This window comes from Piliocolobus tephrosceles, chromosome 1, assembly GCF_002776525.5.
Source record: "Piliocolobus tephrosceles isolate RC106 chromosome 1, ASM277652v3, whole genome shotgun sequence".
Lineage (NCBI taxonomy): Eukaryota > Metazoa > Chordata > Mammalia > Primates > Cercopithecidae > Piliocolobus > Piliocolobus tephrosceles.
In genome coordinates, this window is record NC_045434.1 from 179,712,246 (window position 1) to 179,727,093 (window position 14,848).

The 14,848-nt window shown below is 40.5% G+C and overlaps 2 protein-coding genes across 5 annotated transcripts in view; both read right to left on the reverse strand.

The window, feature by feature from the left end:
• Positions 1-5,196, reverse strand: part of PPIH (peptidylprolyl isomerase H) — a 17,787-nt gene extending 12,591 nt beyond the window's left edge. For all 4 annotated transcript variants that reach the window (XM_023221333.2, XM_023221336.2, XM_023221334.2 and 1 more), the window contains exons 1-5: positions 4,926-5,196; positions 4,526-4,590; positions 4,184-4,207; positions 3,870-3,914; positions 2,506-2,548 (exon numbers count right to left, since the gene is read on the reverse strand). In XM_023221333.2, the coding sequence (XP_023077101.1) occupies positions 2,506-2,548; positions 3,870-3,914; positions 4,184-4,207; positions 4,526-4,590; positions 4,926-4,991 (243 nt within the window). In that variant the 5' untranslated portion in view covers positions 4,992-5,196. The remainder of the gene's footprint in view (positions 1-2,505; positions 2,549-3,869; positions 3,915-4,183; positions 4,208-4,525; positions 4,591-4,925) is intronic.
• A 4,224-nt stretch (positions 5,197-9,420) lies between these two features.
• CCDC30 (coiled-coil domain containing 30) overlaps positions 9,421-14,848 on the reverse strand; it is a 175,314-nt gene continuing 169,886 nt past the window's right edge. Inside the window, exons 14-15 of the mRNA XM_026455725.1 lie at positions 10,010-10,077; positions 9,421-9,631 (exon numbers count right to left, since the gene is read on the reverse strand). Of these exons, the coding sequence (XP_026311510.1) occupies positions 9,421-9,631; positions 10,010-10,077 (279 nt within the window). The remainder of the gene's footprint in view (positions 9,632-10,009; positions 10,078-14,848) is intronic.

The window sequence follows — 14,848 nt, forward strand, 5'->3', positions numbered from 1 at the left end:
AAAAAAAAAAAAAAAAAAAAAAAAAAAAAAAAAAAAAAGAGACCTGGATTTGAGTTCGTGATAAGTTTCCCACTTAGAGCTGGGAAAGTCACTTCCTATCTGTGAGCTTCAATTTCCTCATCTATCAAGTGAGGGGGAAATTACCTACTCTTTACAGTTATCATGAAGATTCAATTAGATAGTGTCTGTAAAAAGCACTGTGCAAACAATATAGCACTATATAAATCAAATGAGCCATTATGTCATTAACTAACTCCACATACTTATTAATACAGAAGGAAGAGAGAAAACAAGTTCATCTCCAATTTCCCAGTGAACCTCAGGGACACATCAGTTACTACCATTCTCCATAATCACATTATCTATAGTTCTCCAGAAACAATAGGCAAAATTACAAAATTAATAATTTGGAGCAAACAATAGAAAGCAACTATTCTTCAACTATAGTGAATTGATCAAATAACTTGTCATTCATAATGAAATATTAGGTGGCTATTAGAAAGTATGTTTTAGAAGACATAATGACAAGGGAAAGTATGGACAATTATGAAGTACAAAAAAAGTAAAACATACAGATTATTTTAAGTCTGTTAAAAATTATATAAACACACATATACATACTAAGGTAAGGCTGACAACTGTAAACCAAAATGCCATAGTATATTGTGAGGTGAGACTGAGGGTAATTCATCTGGTGATTTATTTTCTTCTTTGCACTTTTCTTAAATAAATGAACAAAACAAATACTCTTGGTCCAACTTTGGAAGGTCTCAAATTCTGATTTTTCTGGTGCTTGCTCATTCCATTTTGCCTTCCCCAAGGAAGGTTCTAAGCAAGGTTTTTTGTTTTTTTCCTTTAAACAAAGTCTCACTCTGTCCTCCAGGCTGGAGTGCAGTGGCATGAACCTAGCTCACTGCAGCCTTGAATTGACCTCCTGGGCTCAAGGGATCCTCCTACCTCAGCCTCCCAAGTACCTGGGACTACAGGCGCACACCACCAAAAATATGAAAATAAAAAATAATTTATTTTTGTAGAGACAGGGTCTTACTATGTTGCCAGGCTGGTCTCAAACTCCTGGGATCAAGCAGTCCTCCCAGCATCCCAAAGTACTGGGATTACAGATGTGAGCCCTGCCACCAATTGCTTTTAACTCACCCTTCAGAATGAGCAACTATTGTCTAACCCCAGAGTTATCAACAAGTGATCAGATGTGCCTGGGGCAAAGACTAGTAAAAAGCTATTCCTCTCCTTGGGCAACAGGGGAGCCCAGGAGAAAAGAAAGGAAAGAAGGCAGAGAGGATAGCTTCTCCGCCCTTCTTACCAGCTAACAAACCCCACTACTATTATTTGTTTCCAGGGGTTGCAAACAAATGCCTACAGGAGCAGGCAACATAAATAAGGGAAACAGTTGTGGAGACTGGTGAAATGGCAAAGATAAGCCATGTCCAAAGGGACCAGTTCCTTTATTCCAACCAATTGTCACTGTCACTGCCACTGTGAGAAATGCAGGCCCAGGTACTTCCACTTTCCATTTTTCAAAGAGAAAACTAGGATTTTTTTTTGTGCCATTTCACAGTTATACAATACCATGCAGACGAAACAAAACATAGGTAAAAGCATATATCAGCCTAAAACCTGCCACTCTGCAACCCTATATTGCATAGGAAAGGAAAGAGGTCTTAAAAACTCATGAGAGCCAGACTAAATAAACACATAAAAGAGAACAAATGTCTCCCAGATCCAAGAAAATAGCAACACAACTAACCAAATGATATTAGTAAGAGTAAAGAAAGACCATGCACAGAAGTGGGTGGGTAAGGACGAAAGCAGGTTTAAGAAAGAAAAAATGTAGTTTATCCCACACCCTCCAAGGTTGGGGTGGGGAGGGAGGCTTCATATGGGGGACAAAAACAGTCTACTTCCAAGAAAGTTATGGTTAGCAAAAAAGAACTATTTAACTGGGCTCTCCCAGTGCATAGAGCAAAATTCCTCCAGAACTATCTACCTATCTCGCTCTGATTCCTTGCCCACAAATCAACTTCTTATGAAAAACTCAGCCTTCCAGGCACTGTGACACCAGAAGTAAAAGAGCAAATGAGACAAGCATTTAGTCCACTATAAGGAGATTTACCTCCATTCAGAAAAAAACAAAAACAAAAACAAACCATAGCTGATTTCTGACTAAGTTTCATATGACTAATTAGTGTGAACCTATCATAGATCATCTACAGGGTATTCTTAAAAAGTCCAATTTCTGGCTCAAAAAGGCTGAGATTTGGACCATGGAAGTTAATGCCTCAATCAGAGTGCTAAAGTCTGTTATCTACAGTCAGCTGTACCTAGCCACTTTCAAGAACTTGCCTATCACCATTCTCTCCAACACCCCCATCAAACCTGGCTATTGTTCTCAAGCCTTAAGACTGGGTCTCTGTAGTAAAAACAGCAATTGCAACAATAATAAAAACTAAAACTATAGGTCTTTGATAGGAAAGGAATAGTACTTACATTAACAAAATCTCCACCCTGAATCATGAAATCCTTTATGACCCTGAAACAGAGAGCAAAGAATACTGAGAGAAGATTTTATGGTTTAGAAAAACATAGACTTTGTTATTATTGTGTTAGATTAACATTGATTTCAAAATACACTATCACTTCGGCTATTATAAAATCACCATTCTTAGCTGGGTGCGGTGACTCATGCCTGTAATCCCAGCAGTTTGGGAGGCCAAGGCAGGCAGATCACATGAGTCCAGGAGTTTGAGACCAGCCTGGCCAACATGGCAAAACCCCATCTCTACTAAAAATACAAAAATTAGCCGGGCGTGGTGGCACATGCCTGTAGTCCCGGCTACTTGGAAGGCTGAGGCAGAAGAATTGCCTGAACCCAGAAGGCGGAGGTTGCAGTGAGCCAAGATCATGCCACTGCATTCTAGCCTGGGCAACAGAGTGGGACTCTGTCTCAAAAAAAAAAAAAAAAACAAAAAACAAAACAACAAAAAAAGAAGATTATTCTTTTCCTGGAATGATTAAGCTGAAAGGATAATTAACCATAAAGAAGGATTTTAGTTATAAATTAGGGCATGTTAGAGTTGATCAAGTGCATGATCTGGTACCTGAACAGTAACAAGAAGGGGCTGAAAGCCTGCAGGAAGAATGACCACATTACTTGCCAAAGCAAAAGGCAGATCAAGGGTTTGATGTAAATTTGGGGGAAAGAACTACAGAGAATTTATGTGAAAGGTACTGCTACACATGTAAGGGCTTAACAACTGTTAGCTATTACCCCTAGGGAGGGTCCTTAACCTTTCTTATCCTCAGTTTCCTCCTCTGTAGAATGCAGATCACACATACCACTTCATAGGAGTCTTACTGGGGATTAGAGACCCACAGCTCTAAAGCTGTGATATAATTATGTGCTAACATTGTTACTAACCACAGTGAGGCCATGAGAAAGATTCTATATTGAAATGAGACCAAGTGTTGCCATACTCCACTCCCCAGGAAATATGATTATCCTTGGACAATCATATATGATCATTTTAGGAATTAGTTATAAATATCAACTAGCAGAATATATTATATGCACTTTAGGATTACAAGTGTACTTCTTAAAAAATCTGCATTTGCACAAACAAGTGCATGAAAAAGGATATTGTCAAGATGAGTACTTTCTGTTTTAAAGACATAAGAAGTGGGGGAGTATAAGTAGAGTTACAATATTTAATAAACCTTCAGTTATTGAGTCCACAAAAACATTTCTTCTCAAGAAATGTAAGAATTACCTCTGGTTTTATTTTCCTCTAAAGAGCCTAATCCCCCAGGAAATATTTCTGAAAGACTCTAGGATGGCTTGCCAAAAGCCTTACCTGTGGAAGGTGCTTCCTTTGTATCCTATTGGAACCCCATCTTTTCTATAACAAAAAGAAAGAGACTTGGAGTGGTAGCAGGTAGCACAAGGCCTTTCCAGTTTACCATGCACTGGAGCCAAAAGGACTCTCCTAAAGATGGTTGACAGACATAAAGAAGGCAAATAAACTAGGGACAGACCCTTGGGGCATTACCTTCTATCACTGTCACCAGCAATCATTCAAGGCCAGCAGGTAGTTCACCGATACCCTCACTGCAGCCCCAGAACACCCCTCTGGAGCAGGCAAAGAAGTCAAACACATCTGAAACTGACCTGAATTCTCCGGTGCAGAACTGCCTGAAAGGGACAAAAAGTGAACGATTCAATCACTATGACATCACAGTCGTGACCACCTCTAAAGACGGGAAAGAATAAACAATGGAGCCAGGAAGTCCACCAATCGGCCAGCCAGACGTCCAGACACGGAGACATACAGACTAACAACGTAAATTAACACGGGAACAATCCAAACGGCAACCAGACAGAGCAATGCACGGAGGAATCAGGCCTCAAGAGAAGTGAGCGGACGGACAGAGGTAGACACGCTATTCAGGCGGCTGACTGGAACCCGGCTTCTGCCTCAGCTAATCCAGCGGAGCTGGAGCACGTCCTTACCTAAAGTTCTCGGCCGTCTTAGGCACAACGTCTGCAAAGAGCTCGATCTTCATGCGGCCAACTTCCTGCAATCAGCGGGAGACTGTCAGAAGGCCCAGTCCAAGACCATGAGGGCTTCACGGAGTTGGGGGCAGGATGGGCTGACCCACCACCCTGCCGCTCGGTATCTCCCACCTCCGCCTCCCTGGTCTAACCGCCCAGTTCCTCCAGAAGCGGGGCGCTAGGATTGGGGAGACTTCTCCTCCTCATTTCCCCCCGCCCTGCAGGTCGGTAGGTTCGGGTGCAATTTCGCTTTCTGACTGGCTTCCCGAGTCCGCTCTCTCTTGGTGAGTTCTGCCTGCCTAGCTAGCCCCGAGCAGTTTCCCTTCGGCGCAGGTGTGGGTAGCCTCCTGGATCTCACCTGACCGCCAATGCTGACATCAAAGAACACCACGGGGTTAACAGGACTTGAATTTGCCACCGCCATGGCTCCGACCCGGAAGCAGAAGTCAGGAGCGTGGGATTCCGGCGAACCTAAAGCCCTGTCCGCGGGTTTCGTCCGGGGAGCAGGCGCGGTGGACGCCGAGCGAGACCGGGCCCCGCCCCCGGAAGCTGTCGCCCCGTGCGGTGTGTGCTGAGGCTGCTGGGGTCTAGCTGGAAGACTCGCTGGGACGCGGGACGCGGGAGTGAGGAGGAGGAAAGCCTTGACATCTTTTTGGTTAAGGTCGATGGTCACCCCACTCACGTGGCTGTACTCAGGGCAGTACAAGTTGATCTTGCTCTAGCTAGGGCTTTTGGACTAGGCAGTCGCCAGGGTCCTCCTTATCGGCTCTTGCAACCAAGCCCTCTACACCGCCACACGTGCTGTGTCTGTCTTCTCCCCGCTAGTCTGTGAACACCGTGAAGGCAGGAACTCTGGTTTGTTCATCCTCAGAGTTTAGAACAGCTTGGCACGTAAAGGCTTGCTAAGTAAATATTTATCCCTTCCTCTAAGTCAGGACAATAGATTATGTTTCCGTTCTGCCACAAGCTACCAGTTTGGTCATTTCCAATTCATTTCCGACAGAGTAACTAGAGTTTTTTATTTTTTATTTTTAAAATACCTCTTGTGATTCCTATTTATTTTTTAAAATAACTCCTGGCTTCCTATATTTAGAATAAAATCCAATTCTGTACGTACGAAGCCCTCCAGTGCATTTATCTGGCTATTACCTACCTGACCTCATCTTGTACCACTTGCCCTTAGTTTCTGTGCTCTGACCTGTCTGTTCCTCCAGGTCACTGAGATCCCTCCTTTCTTTAAGGCCTTGTAATAGCTGTTTCTTCTGTCTGAAATATTCCTTCCAGATCTTAATGTGGTTTGGCGGGGGGATGGTGGGGTTTGGTTGGGGTATGCGTGTGGGAAGTAATGCTCCTTGTAGTTCAGGGCTCACCCCGGATGTTACCTCCTCAGAGGCAACATTAGACCTAATCTAAAGTAGCCCTTGGTCACTCAGATCACTGGTTTGTTTTCTTCATGCCACCCCCCATTTCACATTTGTATGGTATGTGTCTGCACCTCATTTCCCGCCACACACACATACATCTTCCTCCCTAATAGCATATAAACTCCATGAAAGTAGAGACTTTCCCGGTCCTGTTCGCAGCTGTAGCTGCAATGTCTCCTACTGAGTAGCACATAGTAGGTAAATATAGATTTAATGAATTTAGTGAAAGAAGGGGACCTTGGGCAAGACTCATTCGATATAACAGCATGCATTTAATATAGTAGTTATTATTTCCTAGGTCCTTTGATCATCTTTTCTAGCTCTGTCGTCAGAGGAAGCAAGAATTACATCTAAAAATCCAGTGTGTCTCAATTTAAAGGGTCATTTTTATTCCTGGTTACTGATCATCTCCTCTTGGTCGCCTCCAAATGAAAAAGAAGAAAGGGGAAGAGGGAGAAAAGGAACAGCAGCAGTCATGCTTCAGTATAATTTTATACCAACTGTTTTAGAATAAATATTTAAAATTGATAATACCCAATGTTGATGAGATTGTGAAAAAAAATAGTACATTGATAAACTGCTAGTGAAAATAAATGATGATAGCTAGCATTTATTAAGCAGTTACTAAGTGCTAAATACTTTACATGCTTCATTTCATTTGGTCCTCACAACCCTATGGGATAGATAACTATTATTGTTCCCATTTTATGAATCAAGAAATTGAGGCTCAAGGAGGTTGAGTAACTTGACTATGAAAACAGTATGTTGACACACTTTTTTATTTATGTTATTATTTATTATTATTATTATTATTATTTTTGAGACAGAGTCTCACTTTTTGCCCAGGCTGGAGTACAGTGGAGTGGTCTCAGCTCACTGCAACTTCCACCTCTCGGATTCAGGCAATTCTCGTGCCTCAGCCTCCTGCATAGCAGGGACTACAGGTATGCACCACCACACGCGGCTAATTTTTGTATTTTTAGTAGAGACAGGGTTTTGCCGTGTTGGCCTGGCTGGTCTTGAACTCCTGGCCTCAAGAGATCCGCCCACCTCAGCCTCCTAAAATGCTGGGATTACAGGTGTGAGCCACTGCAACTGGCCAGGCAGAACCCTTTTTTAAAGCAAGGAAGTGATGTCCTAGAGCAATATTAACATTTATATCCTTTGACTCAGTCCAATCATGCGAATTTGTTTTCTGGAATAATTCAAAAGAAGAAAAGAACTACACGCACAAAGACCTTCAACACAGCATAATCTTAAATAGCAAAAAAGTAAAACCATACAGGCTCATGCCTATAATCCTATCACCTTAGGAGGCTGAGGTGGGAGAATCACTTGAGCCCAGAAATTTGAGACCAGCTTGAGCAACACAGTGAGACCTTGTCTTTACAAAAAGTACAAAAATGAGCCAGGCATGGTAGCATGTGCCTGTACTTGGGAGAGGCTGAGGAGGGAGGATCACTTAAGCATGGGAGGTTGAGGCTGCTCAGTCACACCACTGCACTCCAGCCTGCATGAGAGAGTGAGACCCTGTCTCAAAAAAAAAAAAAAAAAAAAAAAAGTAAAAACAACATAAATGCCAAACAAGAGAACATGAGAACATGTAATTTACAGAACATCCACATCCTCAGAGATACTGAGCAGTGCTGTCCCACCCTGACTGGTGACATGGATGTGAGTGTGGCTGATCTTTTCTGAAGAAGCAGTCCCACTACACTAAAGATGAGTTGGAGACTGTTCACCTACTTTGTACTCCTATTTGGAAATATTTAGGGGTAGTTTCTATGTAATGGGGTTTATGTGAACTCTCTTCTTATACACCCTCCTCCAGGAAAAGCTCTTGGTATTTTCCTATCCACTTTTATTTTATTTTATTTTATTATTATTATTATTTTTTGAGATGAATTCTTGCTCTGTCACCCAGGCTGGAGTGCAGTGGTGCAATCTCTGCTCACTGCAACCTCTGCCTCTCAGGTTCAAGCGATTCTCCTGCCTCAGCCTCCCCAGTAGCTGGGAATAGAAGCGCACGTACCACCACATCTGGCTAATTGTTTTTGTAGTTTGGTTACAGATGGGGTTTCCCCATGTTGGCCAAGCTGGTCTCAAACTCCTGACCTCAGGTGATCCGCCCACCTTGGCATCCCAAAGTGCTGGGATTACAGGTGTGAGCCACCGCACCCAACCTCCTGTCCACTTTTAAATAATGTATTGCTCTAAATCTTTTTCATTAAACATTTAAAACTTTTCCCATAAAAATAATTACAGAACATCAACATGATTGAATATCATATGGCTATTGAAAATGTTTCCATGGTATATACAGTAAATTAAAAATCTGTGAAAATGAATATACAATATTATAATAATAACAATTTAGAATATATGCACTCGAATTAGGACCAAAAGGGAATAATTGTAAAATAAAAATAGTTAAGATTGTGGTATTGGTATAATCCCAGCACTTCGGGAGGCCAAGGCAGGTAGATCACCTGAGGTCAGGAGTTCGAGACCAGCCTGGCCAACATGGTGAAACCTCGTCTCTACTAAAAATACAAAAATTAGCTGGGCGTGGTGGCGGGTGCCTATAATCCCAGCTACTTGGGAGGCTGAGGCAGGAGAATTGGTTGAACTCGGGAGGCGGAGGTTGCAGTGAGCGGAGATCATGCCACTGCACTTCAGCCTGGGTGACAGAGTGAGACTCCGTCTCAAAAAAAAAAAAAGAAGCTTGTGGTATTATAGGAGCGTTTTTGTTTTTTGTTTTTTGTTTTTTGAGATGGAGTCTTGCTCTGTTACCCAGGCTGGAGTGCCGTGGTGCTATCTCGGCTCACTGCAAGCTCTGCCTCCCAGGTTCACCCAGTCTCCTGCCTCAGCCTCCTGAGTAGCTGGGACTACAGGCACCCACCACCACGCCTGGCTAATTTTTTTGTGTTTTTAGTACAGACGGGGTTTCACTGTGTTAACCAGAATGGTCTCGATCTCCTGACCTCGTGATCTGCCCGCCTCAGCCTCCCAAAGTGCTGGGATTACAGGTGTAAGCCACTGCGCCCATCCTAGGAGGGTTTCTTAAAAAACAAAATTTGCTTTAATGTGACTGTATTGCTTATACTCTTTAAAAAAAAATCATAAAAGATACCCACGATAATAGGAAAGAATGCTTAATTAACCATACATGTGCTCTGCTGAAGAGATACCTAAATAAATCATTGAACTAAAGTAAATATTTTGGTCAATACAAGGCATCTGAGGATATCAAACAAACTTGAGAAATCCATTTTTAGAATTGCTTTAATGAATTTATCAGCAATTTCGGAGACTCTTGGCTGATATCCATTTGGGATCTGTGGTAACTCTTTTCAATGTCATGGTTCACCTTTTGTCCAGGCTTTAAGTTAGCAGTTTTGTTCGGTATAGCTTTAGGCACTAGTGATTTTATAGTTCTGACTTTTGGTCTCGTTCTTGTATACCGTGTGTCTCTTTCAGAGAAGTCACATTTATGTATCCAGCCTCAGAATTCTGTGAACACACAAGATTCTCAGGGGACTTTTCAGGGGACTTTGAACTTGCCATTGCTTCTTTTGACTTAATCTCGTCAGTCTCTTGAAGATTTACAAATGACTCTACCAAACCTTTTCCTGAAAAACTAAGAAAGGCCATATGTGAGGACATCATGTAGACAGAGTTTCTTGGTAGCAGTTTGGGGTTACAGGGATACAGGCATTGATAGAATTTCAATTTTTTGCAACTCTTACACAAAGAAAGCCAAATAAAATTTACCTTAAACCTATGTTCATATTTTATTTCCTACCTTAAGTCAGGATTCTGTGGGGTTTAGGGGTGAAGGAGTGGCAAGGGGAAGAATTGGAAGAAGACTCAAATAATTCATGTAGAGAACATGACCCCAGAATGCTAAGCCTTCTCAAGCCAGCAATCCAGGACTAGTTAGGCAGCCACGACTCTCAGGCATGGCTGAGAGTCCATCTCAGATAGACTTGACTTTACTTGTCTTAACTTCACTAACCTGGAGTTTGATAAAGGCAATATTTCATTCACTACTTCAGATTCAAGGATGTCACTAATTGTTGTTTCCTAAAAGTAAAGAAAGGATGAATGTGAAAAGTTATAGTGATAAATCATTAGCTATATGACCCTAGAAAAAATATGTATATAATAGATATAATACCTCCACATAGTACAAACAATTAAAAACATAAAAGGGCATAGAATGAAAAGCTGGTTGCCCTCTTCACTCTCTATATAATCTATCTATATCTACTGATAGACAATCTATCTATATCTGTCTGTCTAGTTTTACACGTGGTACTATACATACTATCTTCACCTTGCTTCTTTCTTTTGTTACATATATTTTGGAGATATTGCAGAAAATTTATTTTTAAAATAACAGCTTTGTTGAGAAGTAACTCACATACTATAAAGTTTTCCCTTTTAGTGGGTTCAATTCAGTGCTTTCTAATGTACTCACACAGTTATGCAACCATCACCACTATCTAATTCCAGAACATTTTCATCAGCCCCCAAAAAAGCCCATACCCAGGAGCAGTCTACTCTCCATTTATTCCTTCCCCAAATCCTTGGCAATCACTAATATACGTTCTGTCTTTATGGATTTCCTTATTCTGGATGTTTCATATAAATGGAATCATATAATATGTGGCCCTTTATGTCTGCCTTCTTTAAAATATTATCATGTTTTCAAGGTTCATTATGTTATAGTAAGTATTAATACTTTATGTCTTTTATGGCTGAATAATATTCCAATGTTTGGATAAAACACATTTTGTTTGTCCATTCATCAGGTGATGAAGAGTGGGTTGTTTTCACTTTTTAGTTATTATGAATAAGGCTGCTATGAATATTTATGTACAAGTTTCTGGTAGGACATATATTCTTATTTCTCTTGGATATTGTGATGGTCAGAAAGTTTTTTAAAAGTTATATTTATACTATTGAATATTGACAAATTATAAGTGCATATACTTATGGGTACAAAGTGATGCTATGATATATGATATGAAATGATTGAATTGAGGTAATTAACGTATCCATCACCTCAAATACTTATTCTTCCTGTCTAACTGAAACGTTGCACCTTTGGCCATTGCCTCTCTACCCCTCAGTCTCTGGTAACTAGCATTTTGCTCTATGCTTACATGTGTTCAATTGTTTTAGATTCCACATTTAAGTGAGAAGATGTGGTATTTATTTTTCTGTGCCAGGCTTTTTTTCACTTAGCGTAATGTCCTCCAGGTTCACCAATGTTGTTGCAAATGACAGAATTTCCATCCTTTTTAAGGCTAAATAGTATTCTATTGTGTATATATACCACATTTTCACACACCACAGTGTATATCACATCCTGACTTCAAATCCTTTGGATGTAAATCCAGAAGTAAGATTGCTGGATCATATGGTAGTTCTATTTTCACTTTGTTGGGGAAACTCCACACAGTTTTACATAATTGCTGTACTAATTTATATTCCAAACAACAGTGTACAGGGTTTCCCTTTTCTCCACAACCTTGCCAACACATTATCTTTCATATTTTTGGTTTGTTGAGATAGGGTGTTGCTCTGTCACTAAGGCTGGAGTGCAGTAGCGTGAACATAGCTCATTGCAGCCTTGACCTCCTGGGCTTAAGGAATCCTCCCACCTCAGCCTCCTGAGAAGCTACAACCACAGATGCACACCACTACACCCAACTAATTAAAACAAAAAAAAATTTTTTTGTACATACAGGGTCTTGCTGTGTTGCCCAGGCTGGTCTAGAACTCCTGACCTCAAGCAATCTTCCCACCTCAGCCTCCCAAACTGCTGGAATTACAGGTTTGGGCTACCCTTATCTTTCATCTTTTTGATAATAGTCATTTTGACAGGTGTGAGGTGATATCTCATTGTGGTTTTAATGTGCATTCCCATAACGATTCATGATGTTGAGCTTTTTTTTTTTTTTCATATATCTGTTGTCCATTTGTATGTCTTCTTTTGAGAAATCTCTATTCAGACCCTTTGCCAACTTTTTAATTGGGTTATGTTCTTGCTATTGAGTTGATATCCTTATATATTTTGGATAGTAATCCCTTATCAGATGTGTAGCTTACAGATATTTTCTCCCAATCCATAGGTTGCCTCTTCACTCTGTTAATTGTTTCTTTTGCTGTGCAGAAGCTTTTTAGTTTGATGTAATTCCATCCCATTTGTATGTGTTTGTTTTTGTTCCCTGAACTTTTCGTGTCAAATTGAAGAAATCGTTGTCCAGATCAACATCATGTAGTTTTTCGCTATGTGGTGTTCTTCTAGTAGTTTTACAATTTCAGGTCTTGTCTTTAAGTCTTTAATCCATTTGGAGTTGATTTTTTAATGTGGTGTTAGGTAAGGGTTCACTTTCATTCTTCTGCATGTGGATATCCAATTTTCTCAATACTGTTTTGTTGAAGGGACTGTCAATGTCATTCTCATCCTTTGTCAAAACATCCACTGACCATAGGCCAGGGGTGGTGTCTGATACCTAAATCCCAGCATTTTGGGAGGCCAAGGCAGAAGCATTGTTTAAGCCCAGGAGTTTGAGACCAGCCTGGGCAACATGACATGACCCCATCGCTACAAAAAATTTAAAAAATTAGCTGAGTGTGATGGTGTGCACCTATGGTTCCAGCTACGTGGAAGGCTGAGGTGGGAGGATTGCTTGAGCCCAGGAAGTTGAGGCTGCGGTGAGCTGTGATTGCACCACTGCACTCCAGCCTGGGCAACAGAAAAAGAAAAATCAATGTGCTGTAAATGTGTGGGTTTGTTTGTAGGCTCTCTTTGTGGTTCCATTTGGTCTGTGTGTCTCTTTTAATGCCAGTTCCATATTGTTTTAATTACTGTAGTTCTGATATATATATATATATTTAGACAGGATCTTGTTCTGTTACCCAGGCTGGAGTGCAGTGGCACAGTCATGGCTTACTGCAACCTCTACTACCTGGCTTCAAGCAATCCTCGTGCCTCAGCCTCCCAAGTAGCTGAGATTACTATGCCCGGCTAATTTTTTACTTTCTTGTAGAGATGGGGTTTTGCCATGTTAGTCTTGAACTCCTGGGCACAAGCTGGTCTCAAACTCCTGGGCTCAAGCAATCTGCCCGCCTCAGCCTCCCAAAGTGCTGGGATTACAAGTATGAGCCACTGTACCCAACCTGTAATATAGTTTGAAATCAGGTAGTATGAGGCCTCCAGCTTTGTTCTTTCTGCTGAATATTGCCTTGGCTATTTGCGAGTTTTATAGTTCCACATGAATTTTAGGACTGTTTTTTCTATTTCTATGAAAAATGACATTGGAATTTTGATAGGTATTGCACTGAACCTATAGGTTGCTTTGGGTGGTATGGGCATTTTAGCAATATTAATTCTTTCAATTCATGAACACTAATATCTTTTCATTTATTGTGTTTTCTTCAATTTATTTCATCAAAGTTTTGTAGTTTTAAGTATACGGATCTTTCACCTCTTTGGTTAAATTTATTCCTAAGTAGTTTATTTCTTTTGTAGTTACTGTAAGTTGTATTATTTTCTTGATTTCATTTTTGGATAATGTGTTGTTGGTGTATAGAAGCACTACTGATTTTGGTGTGTTGATTTTGTATCCTGCAATTTTACTGTATTTGCTTCTCAGTTCTAACAGTTTTTAGGGATTTCTATATATAAGATCATGTTGTCAACAAATAGACACAATTTCACTGTTTCCTTTCCTATTTGGATGCCTTTTATTTCTTTGCTCTGGCAAAGATTTCCAGTACATAGGAAATAAAAGTGGTAAGCGTGGGCATCCTTGTCCTGTTCCTGATCTTTGAGAAAAAGCTTCCAACTTTTCACCATTGAGTATAATGTTAGCTGTGGGCTTGTCATACATGGCCTTTATTGTATTGAGGTATATTTCTTCTAAACCTAATCTTTTGAGAGTTTTTATCATGAAAGGATTTGAATTTTGTCAAATGCTTTTTCTGTATGTAATAAGATGATCATATGGTTTTTGTCCTTTATTATATTAATGTGGGGTATCATGCTTATTGATTTGCATATGTTGAGCCATCCTTGTATTCCTGGGCCAAATCTCACTTGATCATGGTGAATGATCTTTTTATATTCTTGCCTGGTTTTGGTATCTGAGAAATGCTGGCCTCATTTAATGAGTTTGTTAGTATTCCCTCCTCTTTATTTTTTTTGAAGAGTTTGAGTAAGATTGGTATTCATTCTTTAAATATTTGGTGGACTTCAGGAGTGAATCCAGTAGGTTCTGATCTCTTCTTTGATGGGAAACTTTTTATTATGGCTTTGATCTCATGATTCATTATTGGCTTGTTGAGGTTTTCTGTTTCTTCATGGTTCAATCTTAGTAGGTTGTATGTTTCTAGAAATTTATCCATTTCTTCTAGGTTTTCCTATTCGTTGGCATATGGTTATTCATAATAGTCTCTAATGATTCTTTGTATTTCTGAGATCTCAGTTGTTATTCTTTTTCATTTCTGATTTATTTATTTGGGTCTTCTCTTTTTTTTCTTAGTCCAGCTAAAGATGTGTTGATTTTGTTTATCTTAAAAAAAAAAAAACCATCGAGGCGGGCGGATCACGGGGTCAGGAGATCGAGACCATCCTGGCTAACACGGTGAAACCCCGTCTCTACTAAAAAAATACAAAAAACTAGCCAGGCGAGGTGGCAGGCGCCTGTAGTCCCAGCTACTCGGGAGGCTGAGGCAGGAGAATGGCGTAAACCCGGGAGGTGGAGCTTGCAGTGAGCTGAGATCCGGCCACTGCACTCCAGCCTGGGTGACAGAGTGAGACTCTGTCTCAAAAAAGAAAAAA